The sequence below is a fragment of the Gouania willdenowi genome, chromosome 9 (assembly GCF_900634775.1).
Source record: "Gouania willdenowi chromosome 9, fGouWil2.1, whole genome shotgun sequence".
Taxonomy (NCBI): domain Eukaryota; kingdom Metazoa; phylum Chordata; class Actinopteri; order Blenniiformes; family Gobiesocidae; genus Gouania; species Gouania willdenowi.
The window spans coordinates 20,262,968-20,280,826 of NC_041052.1; the positions used below are offsets into that span (position 1 = coordinate 20,262,968).

Genomic DNA, 17,859 nt, shown 5'->3' on the forward strand with positions numbered 1-17,859 from the left:
TATACTGGCGAAGCAGTCATCCTTGAAGTGCTTCGCGTACACAAAAATGACCTTACCCACAGATGTGGGTACATTTCTGTGAAAAATAAAACTCAACCAGGCACTTCGAAAAGGTTCTGATGCTGGGAGACGGTGTAATGAAGCGTGTGGGTTACTACATCCAACAACCGAACATTTTGACTTATCCTCTCGTAACTTCGGCATCCTTGAGCTTGGACTACAAAATAAAAGCGAGAAATAAAAATGGCGGATTGCTCGAAGTGTTGCACCAGGAGTTGATGTACTAATTTGGCAGTTGCGCTGCAAATACTGTGATGTAATAGTTCAAAAAACGTAATAGAGAATAGAAAAATCGAAACAGATTGAAAAATATGAGCAAAACAGAATATAAAGATATCTACGGAGCACCTGAAGAGACTAATTTGATTTTTTCTGTACTTCTAAGCACTCTAAATATACAACAAAATGCATTTAAGGGCTAAAAAAGTGGATTTAGCATATGTCCCCTTTAAACAGTCTGAAGGTAATGTACAGTAAACACAAGCTATAACACATATAAAAAAAAAATCTCATATTTACCTTTCCTAGAGTCATACTTGCGAGACAGGCAACATGGCCAGCCACTGCACCACCCTGTAATAAATAAACAAAACAATAACAATCTAAACCTTTTGCAGTGGTTTTGGCAGTGTCACGGTTTTTGGTTTGTGTGTTTTCAAGCTTACATTTGCCTTTTGGGGGTAGTACTGTGGTATCACTCTGGACAAAATGGCCCACAGAGAAGGGTTTCCAGGATTTCTATAAAACACAAAAAGAGCCTAAGATTTGGGCAAACACAGGCAGAAAATTGTCTAGTAAATTCAAAATATTTATGTGTTAGTTCAGTATCATAAAAAATGCTTTTCAAAGTTTACATCTCCTTAGTTCTATTAATTTTAATCTGCTTTGTAAGAAATACATATCTGATGTTTAAAGTACTGTAAACTGTGATGATAGAGAGAAATGTAACTGCTGAATAAACACATTTAAAGTGCAACAAAGCATACTACAAAGATTTAACTAACTTGTGAGAAAATTATGAAAAGGCTGTGCTTTCATTAAATAAATTACTAAATTGTCCCCACCGACTGTTAGGAATGTAAATAGGCATAATTCAAAAGTACAAACAAATTCCTTTCAAAATAAAATGACAAAAATAAAATTGAGTCACTGGCTCAGAACAACTACCTACCGATGTACTGCTCTGGAGGCCTCCCTTTGCACAGCACTGTAGTTGCCTTGCAGGGACAGCAAAGCACAGGTGAGCAGACATTGCTGCTCAACAACACTCCCACAGGCTGGGCCTTGTTTCAGCAGCTCAGTCAGAGCTGCAGTAGCTAAAGTAGCATCACTGTGGACCAATCCCAGAGCGCACAAACACAGCAGAGACTCTGAAATGGGCTCTTTTAACATTGAGCTGGAGAGATACAAGCCAGACACAAGACCTTTGTTAGTGATTTGTAAAAAAAAAAAAAGCTGTACTTCTTTATAAGAAGAAAGATCTTAATGATGTGTCAACTTAGTTTGAAGCTTAGAATACTGTCTTAACATCTGGAGCATGACAAAAAAAGGTATATTTCCTGTTTCTAGAGCCAATGAGACACATGCTGTTATTTTACTAAAACTATGCAATGTACATGCAGCATGTTCACATGATATTGGTCTATTTCATTATAAATACAACAAGAATTTCAATTGTGAACCTCTCATCTAATCATATTAGTACTTCTTTATAACATTTGAATACATACACACATAAACAAAAAATATGCAGAACTATAATATACAACTTTTCTTACAATGCTGTGATAAAGTCAAACTGAATAAAAGCACAAATACATTTATGTACATGGTTTCTATATCATTATTATTTAACTATTTTTCTTAATGATTAGCACTATTAATAATAAAGGGTTTTTGTGGCTATACAGTATATGCCTTGATAAAAGGAAACAAAAATATTTGTTTGTGTTCTAAATATAACATTCTAAAGTTTGAAAGTTCGGAAGTTAAAGTTCTAAAGTAAGTATATTAAATTATAAGTGAATTGGGAAAAGGTCACCATTTAAACAGCAGGGTCTTGGCTGAATCCAGGTTGTTCTGTCGGTGCTGCAGCAGAGCCAGAGCTGTCATTATGTAAGCTTTCTCCTTCTCACTGGAGGCCACAGCCAGAGCACGCTCATAGGCTTCAGTGCAAAAACACAAATTTATTTAGTGAAACCAGGGTGTAAACTGACTTCTAAAAGCTTTTATTTTCCTCCAGTTCTTACCATTGCTGCTTTCTGAGAACAGTCCTGCTCTGCAGTAGACCAGAGCCAATCCCACCAGGTCACTGAGCTCCTGCAGTGAAGTGGAGTTGTAAGCATCAACTGCTTCCTCCCATTGACCAGAGGTGCTAAAAATCAATCAGAGGGCGACATAGTCATATATATAAATATATATACAGTATATGTATATACAAGGTTCTCACCAGGAATTTTTCACAACATGGGGGATCGCGTGGCATCGAAAATTTAGAAATGTAAAGTAACGCTAAAGTTGTTGTAGTTTTTTTTTAATCTTTGTTCCAGCCTTACTTTAAAGCTAAAAATTTTAATTTAAATGAACGTATGCATGCATACAGTTTATATTGGAAGGTGATTATAGGTTACAAAGCAGAAGATGCACAGAGTAGAGCTTTCAATCGGGCCGAAAAAAGAAAACCCAGCCCGAGAAAACACAGCCCAAACCTGTCCACCTGTCCTGTATTCACATCCATGCACGCAAATGTAGAATGATCCGTTGAGTTATAAACATGACGAACAGCTTCATGTTTGCTACACGCTACGTCTTGGATGAAGAACACCATTTGTATTGGACGGCAATTATGGTTACCAAGCAAAAAATGCTGAGAAAACAGCCTTTTTGTAAAAAAAAAAAACCCTGTCAGTGACTTTAAGGCTATTTTTTCTGCTTTAGTGACAACTCTAACATATGAACAGTGTTTCCTTATATAAATCAAAAAAAAAAAACACTGAGACAGAGGTTTTGATGGCAAAAGTATTATTATTGTGCTATCTATGTCAGAGTTGAATAGATTTCTTACTGTATTTTGGCGTTCCTCCAACTTTCTCTCCCGTCAGTCTGCACACAGGCAACTTCTTCCTCCCTGACATGCAAAGTGTCACTGCTTGCCCCGTTTTTTTTATTGTTTTATCTCACCATCGCCACATTATCCATGAGTTCCACACATGCTCTGGTCGAGTGTGCGCTGCTGGGAACGCCTTTCCTCTCTCCCTCTGAGCTCTGCTGAGCATGGATGATATCTCGTCCAAAAGTGCGCTGCTACCTCCTAAGTTTCACCTATTATTTTGCTATCTGGCTCACAAGCTGGGGGTATTTTTTTACCCCCCTCACCCCTCCTCCCGACACGCAGTGATGACCCGTTTAGCCCGGTTGGTTGATGGTTTTATCTCACGATCACAACATTATCAATAATCCACTCAGGTCCACACATGTTCTGTGTTAGTATGTGGAGCTGTGAGCTGCTGGATACTTCACAATATCACTCTCTCCCTCGTTCCTGCTTCTCCTCCCCAGCTAATGGTAGCATCAGTGGCTAATCTCTCATCTAAAGGTGCACTGCTGCCATCTTCAAGGCACAATTGGTCACTACAACAACCCACAGCTTAGATATTGATGAGGGACCTCTGCCAGGGTGTTTTCTAGTAATCCCCGTGAAAAAAAGCATATGACGAGTTATCTCGTCAATGGCACTGAGTGAGTTAAATAGACGGTGTGACTGATGTATGTGTTTCATGGTTATGCAAATTTAAAAAAGAGTTAAAACAACCCATGCATGACTGGAAGTGCCTTTTGTGTCCAAGTGTGCAACAATTATTACCACGGTACCACATAAAAAGGACAAAAAACAACAGAAAATCCCCCCTACGCTGCTGAAAATGCACCGTAGGGGGCGACATCACGCCGGCGAGAACCCTGAAGTTAGCTTTTTTACTTCAAAGAGTGTTTACCTGAAAGAGAAAGCATCTTACCACAAAGCACGAGCGTAGCTGCCCTGAGCAAAACAAAGCTCTTCCTTGGAGGCAGTTGGTTGAAGCAAGTCAACAGCTCTGGGAACATGACATCAGATTGAGATCATGATCACTGTGCTCCAAATGATCCAACATTCTCAATCAATTACACTGATCTTGTGCTTAAATTACCTTCGGTAAGCTTGTACGGCTTGCCTCTTCAGCTGTAGGTGTTCGTTGAGATATCCCAGCATTATGAAGGCACAGGGGTCAGACTGGATCCTCTCTGAAAGAGAACATGAATGTCATTGCTCATCTGTCCGAGGACACAACAGCAAACAAGTGCATGTTTAGATGCTGCTGAACAAATGGGTGCCGCACCTGTGTACTTGCTCAGAGCCACCTGAGCAGCAGAAATGGCATTCATCTGCACTATGTTGTAGCAGTACAGCTCAGAGCTCCTATTGGTCTTGTCTAGCAGTGTGGAACAAACCCAGTAGGCATAACCTTTCACTCCTTCCATCTGAGAGGGAGAGACAAACAGGAATCATTACAAAATGGATCTACTGGTTCAAGTTGCTTGGTGGTATTTTAACTTCTTGAACAGTTGCGGTAAAAAAAACCTGGAGCTGACTATGAAAGGTAAAGCAAATGCTGTTATTATCCAGTTAATGAGCGGGTATCACAGAAATGCAGTGCTGTGCTATTGTAAGGCTCGTACATGAGTGCTGAGCTCTGTGGTGTGCCTGAAAAGGTCCATGGTGTCAAAGCTTCCCACGCCTTCTGCTATCAGCGCCTGGGAGAAAGACAAGGAGGACAATAATATACGTCAGGAAAAAAGTTTTAAAAATCAAACAGAAATGTTGCTTCAGTTATACTACTTTTCTTGACAAAATTTTCAATTTTAAAAATGCTTACAGTATGAATTTTGTCAACAAAATCCATGTACCCTTCATTTTTGGTTAATCCGTTTTATAAAGAAATCAAAATAACAAATAAACGGGTTGGTTATTTTGTTTTACTGACTTAAAACCTAAACAGAAGTACAGAAACCACAAAAACCAGAAAAGCAGCATTTTTTCTTTTTTAAAATTAAAATATTAATGGAAAAATCTTGTTTGGTTTGTGAGATATTTGGATATTTACTGGGAAATTAGAGCGAGAGCTTAAGCACGTCACATTCTGTCAGCGCGACCAGGACGTCCAAATAGTATCCAAATAAACTGAAGACTAATTATCAACTGTGTGGCTGGTGTGAGGAAAAATGGAACTTCTACGATTTGACACTTTTGCAAAAACAATTACACAGCTTTTTTGTGGGCAGTGAAATTATTTATTTTGCACGTTATAATACCACTAGCCACTAATGGCAGCCGTCAACACACATGGAAGTTGATCACAACAAACCGGGAACACCAGTAGATTCATTACACTAGCTCTGGTTACCTAAAACCTAAAACATGAAGCTCTCATCCTATTTTCCCTTAAATATAAATATATTGGTTTTAAAACGGAATACCCAAAGAACGAATGGTAAACGGAATTACAAAGACTACTTTAAAGTCAGCTTTGAAAAATAATAAGAAAATTATTAACTACCTGTCCAATCCAGCAGTTGACGTAAAGAGGCTCCAAAGACTGAGCAGTCTTAAATGCCTCATGTGCAAGCTAAACACAAACCAACACAATAACGGTGTAAATGTGAGCCAATATAAAGTAAAACAAACAAAGTGAAAAATTAAGAAATTAATCACACACCTCTAAATTGTCTTTTTTCAAATATAAAGCACCCAGGTTAGTCCAGGCAACAACACTCTGTAAGAGATTTATGCTTAATGTCATATTAACAACAGAATTTTAAAGTCAGTGGATCATCATCACTAAACAAATGTACCGTACATACATCTGGATATGCTTGAATAGACTTGATGAAGCTATGCTGAGCCAAAGCAAAGTTCTCAACACCTGAAAAAGAAACACAATCATCCACATCTTACTGAAGTAAGTATTTCAAAAATGATTTGATAGATATATTAAACATATATATATATATATATATATTAATATAAATAATATAATATATATCTGAAATAGGTATGACACTTTAAGTTGATCATATTTACCTTGGGTTTGCAAATGTTAGTTCACAGACTATGGTCTGTTTCCAATTTACACCTCAGAGCAGAAGGATGGGGCTGCAACTAGTTCTCAGCAATTACAGTATATTAAATTTTTTTATATATTTTCATGAGCTTACAGCTTATTACAAACATTTTCTTTCTATTAGTACTACAGGGCAATAAATACTATCTAAAGATTACAGTCTGGAATTTGCACTAAAAGCTTAGCGCTGAGTGAAATAATGTTATTTGGGTTATTTGCTTTCTAGACTTTAAGGGGAGTTAACTGATCAATTCTGATCAGTGGTGTCCACACATGGTATTTTCCTGATTAAATTTGTTAACAGGCTTTTTGCAGAGATGTGTGATGGGACTTTATTCAAATTCAGGTGCGTCAGCTGTGGACATCTAAAATCTGCAGAATTTATTGTGCCAGGGCAACAATAGGTCAATAGCCTCAAAACACTTCAAAAAAGATCTGAAATAAAGGGTGGTAAACCAGGTGGATCCTTAAATCCTTTGGTGGCGCTGTTTCTTCAACTGCTGTGGGGAATTCACTAACATTGCACACCTATAAGCATAGTGCACATATAGACGTGGTTGAGACCGCCCTATTCAAATGAACATTTTGCTCATTCAATGTGGAGAGGTGAGTGCACAGAATCACAAAATGACATTTGAAGTAGTTCAATAGAAGACTGGTGGACTTCTCTGTCTGCTGCACAAACATTTAATAATGTAGAAAACTAAATGAACAAAGAAAAATGTTTAAAAAAAACAAAAACAACAACAACTTTAAAACCTAATGGTATTTGTTTTTTACTCCTAATTTAACTCACTCAGTGCCATTGACGAGATACTGTAACTCGTCATTTGCGTTTTTTCACGGGGATTACTAGAAAACACCCTGGCGGAGGTCCCTCATCAATATCTAAGCAGTGGGGTGTTGTAGTGACCAACTGTGCCCCGAAAATGGCAGCAGTACACCTTTAGATGAGAGATTAGCCACTGATGCTCCCCAGCAAAGCAGGAAGAAGCAGGAACGAGGGAGATTATGGCGCTACAGTGATATTGTGAAGTATCCAGCAGCTCACAGCTCCACATACTAACACAGAACATGTGTGGACCTGAGTGGATTATTGATAATGTTGTGATCGTGAGATAAAGCCATCAACTAACCGGGCCAAACGGGTCATCCCTGCGTGTCGGGAGGAGGGGGAGGAGGGGGGATGTGGAGGGGGGTACAAAATACCCCCAGCCTGTGAGTCAGATAGCAAAATAATAGGTGACATGTAGGAGGTAGCAGCGCACCTTTGGATGACAGCTCATCCATGCTCAGCAGAGCTAAGAGGGAGAGAGGAAAGGCATTTACAAAACAGAAAATGGCGCTACGTACGAGAGTTGACGTTCCCAGCAGCGCACACTCGACCAGAGCATGTGTGGAACTCTTGGATAGTGTGGCGATGGTGAGATAAAACCATAAAAAAACAGGGCAAGCAGTGACACTCTGCATGTCGGGGAGGAAGTTACATGTGTGCAGACTGACGGGAGAGAAAGTTGGAGGAACGCCAAAATACAGTAAGAAATACATTCAACTCTGAACCAGATAGCAAAATAATAATAATTTTGCCATCAAAAGCCCAGTGTCATTTTTTTTTTTTAATGTTTTATTTAAGGAAACAATGTTCAGATGTTAGAGTTGTCACTAAAGCAAAAAATAGCTTTAAAGTCACTGAAAGGTTTTTTTTTTACAAAAAGACTTTTTTCTCACCTTTTTGCTCTGAAACTGAAGATTTGTGTAAAACTTGCTCTATTCAACAGCTGATTACAAAAGAACGAAACGAGCCAGAAACAAATGTTTTCTTTGATGAAAGTAGAGGCTTCAATCTTTCAGAATCTGGTGTCAGATTTCAGATAGTCATAGTAGAAAATATTCTGTGGGTCTTTAAAATCAGTCAAAATGCTCAAAAGTGGCTGGCACTGGAGGGGTAGAAATTCTGAAAATGGCTGGCACTAAATGAGTTAATGGGGGTGCTCCGCTAGGTCCTGTAACTTCGCTCTGATCAGTCTGTGGAAACAGGCAGATTTGATCAGAAACCGTCCTATTGATCTGTTGATGCCATTGATCTGAGTTAATGCAGCAACAGTCTGTCAATCAGTTGATCAGCACCATTTGAAGATTATCTACTGAGCCTCATCCAGCAGGTCTGAGCTCCTGAGTAGCACACGCACACTCTCATATGTGAATATTGACATCGCTGCGTAAATTACGCACGCTACTCAGCTGATTCAGGCCTAACACTCCTGCTATCAACGTGACGAGAGTTTTACAGTGAAAACATGGAGAGAAAAACACAGGAGCTCACTGGTGCGTCTGGAGCGATATCCATACAGCGCCGCACAAAGCATCCTCTGCACCGCAGCCACACCAGACTCCACACGTGCCGCCTCGAGTGTCCAGCCTTTTCTCTCCCTCACACACACTTTACTCTGCATTTTCTTATTCAGTGGCTGTTAAATTTTGACAATTGTTTTATTTAAATTATTTTCTTATACTAGAAAGGTTAACTGGAGCATTTTTTTTCCATCTCTGCTGTGTTTTGTGTCAATATTCAGTGCAGCCATGATCTTTGTGTGAGTTTGCGCCTGAATGTGGGCCGTACTATTTTCGGTGCAGAAAACACTCACCATTAACAGTTCCAGATTTTAAGAATTGCAATGCGCCCACTGCATTCATTTATTCGCATTTCCCACTCCCATGTTTTTACGCCCCTTGTGAGATCCGCCTACTTTATATATTCATCAGAGGGAAACGTGCTAAATGGATTGTGGGCGGATTGTGTGCAGTCCTGATTCCCTGGGGTTTGTACCCCTCATTAGCGAGTGAAGTGACACACGTTTTAATACCCCTAAAACTTTAGTGAATCCGCCCCTGAGTGTTTATTAAACCATGGAGACTGTGGACCTCAGGAAATCCTGGAAAGTGTTGATTTCAGCATTGTGAGAGCTGCGTAGTAGGACAGTTAGGAGAGGATGCATTTTGTTACCCTTGTTAGTGGAAACAACTCCCAGTGCGTTCCAGTAGCTGTGGTTCCCACTGTCCATCATGATAGCCTTTTTTAAACACTGAAGAGAAAGAAAGAAGGAATAGAGCCACCTGTGAGACAAACAATATATTTACATGTGTGACACACTGTTTACCTGCTGGGCTTTCTCTAGCTCCACTGACGGAGCCTTTTTGTCTCCCTCAGTACAGGAAACTTGAGAGCTGGCCTGGTGATAGTAGTTGAGGCCGAGGTCATACCAAAGGCTAGAGACCTCAGGCATCAGTTTCAGAGCTCGAACGTAGCAGCTGTGGAAAACATGAGCATCTACTGTATTATCTAATATCTACCTTAGAACCTGACCTCATGAACAACTGGTGTGACAGAGCAGTGATGGGATAGGCTAATATCTGTATTACCTCTCACCAACTTTAAGAATCTGGGTCTGATTTAGCATGTGGATCTCAGTGTTGGGGTCTAACCCAACCAGTAAGGCTGGCACCTGAACCTGGGCTCTGTTTGGAGAGACGATGTGAACGGTGGTACAGGCGTCTCCCAGAAGCTTCCACAAACACGATAGGTCGGGTCGTAGCTGCACAGCTCTGAGAATCACAGAATGAGAAACGATAGAGGATAATGAAGATCTCTGTATAAAATACTGAATAGGCCTGGGCCGATATACTGAGATTTCTATTTTGGCAATATAGAAAATTAAAATTTTGCCTACATTGATATATATATATATATATTTATTACATAACCTATTTTTTGTTGACATACTTGTTTTACGAGTCGCTGCTGTCTCTCCTTTTCAGAACAGTTAGATGGATCACTGACTGTGTCCTAACCCAACCCTTCCCCTAAACAAGCCACACTACACAAGTCACTCACACGTGCTGTCCCTTAGAGGAGAAAAAGCCAAAAGTGGCATATTGTGCAGCTGTTTGTTAATAAATGTCCCAAGGTGTATTTAGTTCTTTTGTGTATTCGTTGGTAAATTTGGATGTCTTTCTGAGTCGTTTTGTGTATTGTTTGGTGTTTTTGTGGTTCCATTGTGTGTTTTTTCTCCTTTTGTTCTTTTATGCATTTCTGCTGTCTCATTGTGCATTTTTTTACCTCTTTTTTTGTTTTTCTGTGTATTTTCATTGTTCTTTTTTAATCCTGAATTGTCTTTCTGGTCAGACTTCATTTGAATTAAAATGATCGAGATTTATATCGTATATCTCCATTTTGAGAAAAAATATCAAATAATTTTGGTCCCTATCGCCCAGCCCTAATACTGAATGCAGGCTCCCTTTGGGGCTTGGCTGTTACTTTACCTGAATAGGTTGTTAATGGACTTCTGAATGAGGTCAATAGCTCCTCCATCTCTGCAGTCCTCCATTAAACTTTTTGCTAAAGACAACTGGCACTCCCCAAGTCCTGAACCGTATACAAATCAATTAGTCCATAAAATGTTCATAAAACAACAACCAGAAGATTGTTGGAACAGTCTGTGTTGAGATTACTGTGGTCACCTTTCAGGGCAGGAACATAGTCTTGGTGTTCTGTGATCAACAAGTACTCTGCAACGGCTTCTTTAAACTTGCCCAGAGTCTGTTTGATAGCAGCGGCCTGGTAGACGCTGTAGATGGAGCTGGGATGGAGCTGATGGGCTTTAGCAAAGGCTTTCAGTGCAGCTGTAAAGCTCCTACGGTTCAGGTAGGCCTCACCTAAACACTCCCAGCTCACCCAATCCTCTGGGTCTGCTCTGAGAGCGGACTGCAAACTATAACGAATCAAAATGATTATTGCTACATTCAACACTTCAAACATAATCAAAGATGTTTTTAAAAAAAAAATCAAGATCTTACTCAGCTATAGCTTGTTGATTTTCCCCAACCTTCAGGTAGTAAAGGCCACGTCTCATCCAGGCCCATTTAGCCGAGCCTGGAGTGGCTTTCTCTATGACTGACTCAAGTATTGCTAAAGCAGTGTCCTGCATCAAACAAGAGGAAATAAACATCCATAAACTAGGAGTTTAGAAAACCTGGATTGTGACAAAGTGAATGTGAAGGCCTAAGGCAGGGGTACCCAACTGGTCTTACTCTGGGACCCACATTTTGCCATAGTCATTAAATCACGATCCATTTTATTTTTAGAATTCAACAAACTAAATTAAGATTTAAATGTTTTTTTTTTGACCAGCTGTCCGCAACCCACCCAGTACAGGTCTGGGACTCACCAGTTTAGAATCACTGGTGTAAGGGGTGTTTCATAACGAATTAAGCCACTCACCATATCTCCCTGTCCCATACTGAGATCAACTGAGGCAGCTCCAGACTCATCATCATCATTGTTCAGCTGAAAAGCCTTCTTGTAGCAACCTTGTGCACGCGCACTATCATTAGCCACCACTCGATAATAATGGCCAAGGTATCGAAACGCAGAGCCAAAGTTGGGATCAAGCTTTGCCGCCTGAAAATACAAGAACTATTGAAATCCAAACCATTTATCTACTTAATTCAGACAAAATTCAAAATGTGAAGTGGATTTATTCATATAAACATTTGGATTCAAGAATACTTTAATTGTCATTTATGACTCATGCTCATACATGGACAGCATAAAATAATATGAAAGGAAACCTTTAGTAGGTGTGTGTGTGCTTTGCTGCGATCTTTCCGGGTCTCCTCTCCCATGTCCCAGTAGAGCTGTCCAAGCAAGAAATAATACTCTGCACAGTCTGGGCTCTGGCTCACAGCACTGAGGAAACTAAGTAAAAAGAACACAAAGTGGTAATAGGAGATTTTGTAAATACTTTGTCCCTGAGAACAAGATAATAAATCTAAAAAAAAGAGCATCCTTACCTCTGCTCTGCGAGCTTGTGCTGACCCTCAGCTATGTGTGCCAGTCCTCTGAGAACCAGTCCCTGTGCCAGGTTTGGGTTTGAGGCCAACAACTCTGAAGACACCTAGCAAAAATTAACCAGACATGTGTGTATTTAATAACATCTGATGATATCATGAAGGCAGAAGTCAGTTGGAGAAGAATTTCAACCTTAAGAGCTTGTTCAATCTTTCCTTTCATGATAAATGCTCGTCCTTTAAAGGCTAATAGGACTGGGTCTTTTTCAGTTTCTGGAATCTAAGACAAAAACAAACATTTGTTAGTGTGTTTCTAAAAGAAATGTTCAGTGGTCCCGATAGTGAATTTAAAAACCCCTCAAATAAACTCCACACACAAACATCAAATGAAATACAGCATAAACGGCTTATTTTTCATTTTCATTACCAAATAAAATGTGTCCAGAGCTTCATCTGCACTCTTCTCTCCATTTCTCACTGAAGCCTCCAGTTTAAGTCTCAGTAGTTTTACTCTCAGCTCTTTATCCTCAGGGACACACGCATTCAACCCTGATACAAATACACACAGTAAAAATCATTCTATTACAGATAGAGGTGCAAACCATTGGTGAAAATGATTCAGAAAAGAATTATGTACAGGATTGGTGAATCATTTAAACATACATCAAAGTAAACATACCTTGGGAACACGAGTACAGACTGTCAGAGTATCTGTGCAGTTTAAACTGCGCCTCGGCCAAACTGTGCCACCCAAAACTCAATCTTGTTTTCTTTAACCCTGTTGAAAAAGGAATTGCCATTAGGTGTGAATCTTAATGTACAAACATCTAACTGCTTTTATGGCCTGTACTACGAAGCTGGATTGCCTTTTATCACGCTAACTTCTGGGATTTAATCGATGTGTGCTGTACTACAAAGCTGGATAACTTCTTACAGGGCTAAATCACCATGGTAACCTAGGCTGAACACCAAACCTGGTCGGGACCAGGTTCTGTTCTGGATAAGATCTGGAGCAAGTACAAAGTCCAGCCTCCTGAACTATCAGTTCTCTTAGAAAACGACGTGCCCAATAAAAGGAGGATCATTCTGTGAACACGTCACTGTGTGGATCTGATGTGACGCTGACAGGAGAGAAAATATTTAGACATCAATGAAATCCTTTCATTTACCGTTGACATCCTATAGGAAACTTTCAGTCCGATAAATTAATTAATTTTTGAATTTGCTCATGTTTTTTTCTGGGTGACCCAGAGAGCCTCAGTCCTGTAGGATAATATAAAATACAAATATTGACCATCTTATGATTTAGGCTGAGCTGTATGAACGCAGACAAGGTAAAAGAAAAAGTGAAACTGATGAGTGTCTGTTTTTATATAATCTCACTAATTTAAGTATTAACACTCAATCAATTCCTGCATTCATTACTTGCTGCTTTTTCTACAATTTAATTCTCTATTTTTTTTTAAAGAATTTCTCCTCAATTGTGACGTAAATTGCTCAACACAATTTCCCTGTGATTGTGATTGGTCTGACGTTGCACTCTCCATCCCCGTCACAAGAGTGCGCAATTAGCCAGGCTGAAATCACCTCACTTAACTTAGTGACTTCATATCTCGCTTTGTAGTACAGCTTTTCTCTGACAGACAATGTTTGGTTAGGTGGAGCCCGCTAACGGAGATAAATCCAGGCTTCACTAATCTAGCTTCGTAGTACAGGCTCCGAAACATGCAAAAAAGAAGACTAACCTTGTGTGAGGCTCTTAATGGCATCTTCAAATCTTGATTCTTCAAGTGCTTTGGTGCCCAAACCCAGATGACCTAATCCATTGTTGGGGGAAAGCTCCAGCAACTGGGAGAAACAGCTAACTGCATCCTCAGTCATGTTACCTTCAAATACAAATATAGCATGTACCTAGTTACTTTGTTGATGTAGAATTTGAGGTTTTAATGACAGAGAGAATGTGTTTTACCGGTGGTCAGGTAGTGAGAGCAAAGGACCTCTAGAGGATAACTTTGGTTGGGGTAGAGCAAGAGCACAGACTGGCACACCTCTTTCATTTTCACTTCTTCTTGTGGCAGCTACAGTGAGAGCACATAACTTTTTTTTTACACAATTTATTTAGGTACCATGACAGGATTTATGTTTGTTTGATCTTTTTGTGATATACACATGAGAAAACTTATTCTTACTTTTGAAAGACATTCCACAAAGTTAGCTGAGATCTTCTTGTGATCGTCACCTGGAACTGGATCCATTAACGCCATGGCTTTTTCAAATGCTGTAATTAACTGATGACCAAAAACACGTCACCAAACATAAATGACTGATGTTAGGTGTTGAGATCCTTGGAAAATTGTTTTCTACTAGATTTACAGCAGTGAAAACCAATAGACAAAAACATTCCAAACTTTTCAACGGTTTGGAGATCAAGAAAAAAGTATTACATTCTGATGAAATGTATTGTCCAACTCGCCATCCGTAAAGCAGTCTGTAAAGAGCTGCGTCATCCGCTGCAACAGCTCAACCAACTCCTTCTTATTCTCAGGCTCCTCCTCCTTTACTTGAATGAGCTGCAGCCAAACCTTTGCCAACTGTGTGCACAAACATACATATTTATAATTTGAAAGATGTCAAATAGCATGGTATTTATTTATTCATACATAATATATACAGTATATGATATGGCCTGCTTACCTTTGAATTTTCTTTATCAGATTCATAAATATCACAAAGCTTTTTCACCATCTCATAACATTTGGTTTTATCCGAGCTGTGAATTAATAAGAGAAGGAAAAGTCACCTATGGAATGATTGTCTCGACTACATTCACCATCAAAAAAGTGTAATCAATCACAGATCTTACCTTGCATACAGCTCAATAAGCTTTTGATACATATTTGGCAGCTCAGCTTTGAAATCCCATTGATCAACCTTTTCATAAAGGTTTGCCAAACCCTATACAGAAATAAAAAAAAAAAACAATTTTTAACATAATAAAATGAAAGATGCAATTTTTTTTTATTATTATTTTTGTAAAACTAACCAACTGTGTGATAATAGCATGCAAAAGCATTTAAATCAGTCAACCAGCTGCTATAAGCAGGCTGTTCATTTAGGTATCACATTTATAAACTATTAACTTAAGCAAATTACAAAGATAGAACATACATTCGTTTTCTTAGTTTTACCTCTGAGGAGCACGGAAGCCCATTGTTTTTTATGTATTTTAAGGCTTAAAAATAAAAAAATATATATATAATAAGCAAATATTAGTAAGACTAGAAAAAAGAAATTGGAGGAAAATAATTGAGAAAAACATTTTATTATTTAATATTTAAAATTTAATTCAATTACCATATTATTTAAAATCTGTAACTGCCAGTAGGTTTTAAACCCTGTTATCTAACTGCAAATTTACCAATTTATCACAGTTAGGGGCCACAAAACTGTAACTCTCGTAACTCAGCCCCACATTATCATTATTCATGTAAGCATTTAGGGGGTATACTAATAATCTAGATTACCTCTTATCGCGCTAACTTCCAGGATTTAATCAGTGTGTGCTGGACTACGAAGCTCGCTGGAGCTTAATCACTATGGCAATTAATGCTGAACGGCTAACCTGGTAGGCAGCAGGTTTTGCTCTGGCTAGAATCTTAGCGAGTACTAAAGCCCCGCCTCCTGACCAATCAGATATCTTAGAAAACGACCAGCCCATTGATAGATAATCCTGTTTGGTACATATCTGACAGCTGAGTTTAGGAAAGAAGATTATTAATGATAAATGCAATCCTTTCATTTACAGATGACATCCTTTAGGAAATACATAGATTTATATCTAATAGACTGATTTACAGTCATCTGATGAAGCCTGTGTGTCAATCGTATGCACGGACGGCTGAAATCATTCATTCATTCATTCAACGCTGAGGCTGACACCATCAGCAGGAACATACAGTTAAACAATGTACTGTCATCCCAGTGTGTGTGTGATAAATAGGTCTTGAATCGAAAAACGTGTGTACTGTAATAAAGGGAAACTGATCAGAGAGCTTTTACGCATTCACAGTGTCAGCAGCTTCCTGCCTGAGTTCTTTCATACCTACCTTTTCTGTAACAACAGTGTTGTCTTTGGTCTGAATTATGGATTTTAATTATTCATCATTTTAAACTTAAGCAACCCGGTCGGGACCAAGTTATGAAGTGGATCAGAGCTAAGCGAGTATAAAAGCTCCGCCTCCTGCTGCACACTGCACTAACACTGTTGCTCTTCACTGTCATCATGGATTTATATTCATTATATTTGTTTAAGATGATAAGATGTTCCTCCATTCATTGTAAAGACACTCAATCTGCCAGGATCTCCACTGATTGGTCAGAAATACAATCTCCACCCCCTTTATGTGCACGCACACATACCGAGGGTACATGGCTTAAATCAGCGTGTTTTGAACGAAGTTCGTAGTACAGCTCCTGTCTGACAGGGAATGTTTGGTTAGTTCAAGCCAGCTCACGGAGATTATTTCCAATCTAGATTCGTAGTATAGGCCCTTAGAACAATGAAGAATGTGAGCATTCTTTGTATGATTTTTGTATCTTTCAGTTGTTATTTCTTATTCCTTCGCTGTCATTTTGTAAATGTTTATCTACTTTTGTGTTGATTTTGTGTGTGACTGGAGTCATGTGAATTTTGTTGGTCATTTTGTATATTGTTGGAGTCACTTTGTGTAATTTTAATGTCTTTGCACATTTTTGTCATTCTGTTGCTTTTTGCATGTCATAAGTGATTTAATGTATTATGATCTAACCTTTTAATATATCGGAGTGATTGTTGTTGTTTTATTTATGTTTCAGTTATTTGTAGATAACATAACAAAAGCAAAGGGCTGCCTTCTGGAAAGACAAAGACCCTGGGTTTAGCCCTATGCAGGCAGTGTTTTGGAATTTGCATGTTCTCCCTTTCAGAGGACTGCAGGTCCATCTTACCTGCCAGGCCAGTAGCTGGTCAGGCTCCAGCTCCACAGCCTTTTTATAAGCTGACTGTGATTGATCTGGTTGGTCCAGTTCACTGGCTGCCAAACCAATGAAAACCCAGGCATTGTAATTGGTCTTCTCAACTTTCAGGACAGTCTGCAATCACAAGAAAAAAGCAACAATACCTCGACAATCTCCCCCATGACCATATCAGATCAGTGACACTAATAAACATGTAAGATACCTTACCTTGCAGTGTTTAAGAGCCTCTTTAAACTCCTTGTTTTTAATGGCCTCTCGAGCACTTTTAAGTGCAGCTTTCACTTCTTTACTTGACATCTGTAAACAAGGATAAACATTAAAATAAATAGCCCCACGCAATTAAGCATAGCAACGAATAAAATAATGTAAACAGCTATCTGAATAATATATGACAATCATTTAGTATTACATTTCCTACTTTAATTTCAGGTCAAAATTAGCACGTATTGTTAGCTGACTGTTAGCAGTGATGCTAAAGTTTAGCACTAGCTGGCAGTTTAACAACACTATTTTTCAAAAATTCACACCGAGCAGACCCTTGACTGTTAGTGTTAACCAGACTACCTACCAAGTAGTATTTAAATAAATATGTAAAAGTATTAAACTCACTGTTTGCCTTTCCAACTTGCACACCATACGACACGGAAGTGAAAGTGGCAGCAAATATTTAACTTTCAAAATAAAACCCTTAACGCTGAGATACGCAAAGTTTGTACCGTGCTGGAATTACTATGCACAAATTGTCATACTGAGACTACAATGATATCTTTGTTGTTATTCA

At 38.9% G+C, this 17,859-nt stretch overlaps 1 protein-coding gene across 3 annotated transcripts in view; it reads right to left on the bottom strand.

The window, feature by feature from the left end:
* The window catches only part of skic3 (SKI3 subunit of superkiller complex), a 29,197-nt gene that overhangs the window by 11,216 nt on the left and 122 nt on the right, over window positions 1-17,859 (bottom strand). Inside the window, exons 1-33 of one of the 3 annotated variants that reach the window (XM_028457246.1) lie at window positions 17,688-17,726; window positions 17,286-17,375; window positions 17,049-17,192; window positions 14,926-15,017; window positions 14,757-14,832; window positions 14,507-14,653; window positions 14,252-14,350; window positions 14,032-14,140; window positions 13,808-13,948; window positions 12,742-12,840; window positions 12,490-12,611; window positions 12,256-12,342; window positions 12,066-12,169; window positions 11,844-11,970; window positions 11,494-11,673; window positions 11,070-11,194; window positions 10,734-10,984; window positions 10,536-10,638; window positions 9,636-9,818; window positions 9,374-9,524; window positions 9,220-9,298; window positions 5,956-6,017; window positions 5,811-5,867; window positions 5,652-5,720; window positions 4,774-4,848; window positions 4,434-4,575; window positions 4,245-4,338; window positions 4,074-4,151; window positions 2,310-2,434; window positions 2,102-2,225; window positions 1,232-1,456; window positions 726-798; window positions 580-633 (exon numbers count right to left, since the gene is read on the bottom strand). In XM_028457246.1, coding sequence (XP_028313047.1) covers window positions 580-633; window positions 726-798; window positions 1,232-1,456; window positions 2,102-2,225; window positions 2,310-2,434; window positions 4,074-4,151; window positions 4,245-4,338; window positions 4,434-4,575; window positions 4,774-4,848; window positions 5,652-5,720; window positions 5,811-5,867; window positions 5,956-6,017; window positions 9,220-9,298; window positions 9,374-9,524; window positions 9,636-9,818; window positions 10,536-10,638; window positions 10,734-10,984; window positions 11,070-11,194; window positions 11,494-11,673; window positions 11,844-11,970; window positions 12,066-12,169; window positions 12,256-12,342; window positions 12,490-12,611; window positions 12,742-12,840; window positions 13,808-13,948; window positions 14,032-14,140; window positions 14,252-14,350; window positions 14,507-14,653; window positions 14,757-14,832; window positions 14,926-15,017; window positions 17,049-17,192; window positions 17,286-17,375; window positions 17,688-17,714 — 3,714 coding nt within the window. In that variant the 5' untranslated portion in view covers window positions 17,715-17,726. Of the gene's footprint in view, window positions 1-579; window positions 634-725; window positions 799-1,231; window positions 1,457-2,101; window positions 2,226-2,309; window positions 2,435-4,073; window positions 4,152-4,244; window positions 4,339-4,433; window positions 4,576-4,773; window positions 4,849-5,651; window positions 5,721-5,810; window positions 5,868-5,955; window positions 6,018-9,219; window positions 9,299-9,373; window positions 9,525-9,635; window positions 9,819-10,535; window positions 10,639-10,733; window positions 10,985-11,069; window positions 11,195-11,493; window positions 11,674-11,843; window positions 11,971-12,065; window positions 12,170-12,255; window positions 12,343-12,489; window positions 12,612-12,741; window positions 12,841-13,807; window positions 13,949-14,031; window positions 14,141-14,251; window positions 14,351-14,506; window positions 14,654-14,756; window positions 14,833-14,925; window positions 15,018-17,048; window positions 17,193-17,285; window positions 17,376-17,496; window positions 17,516-17,687; window positions 17,727-17,859 lie in introns of those variants that run through there. The other 2 variants (XM_028457247.1, XM_028457249.1) reach the window with 2 other exon arrangements.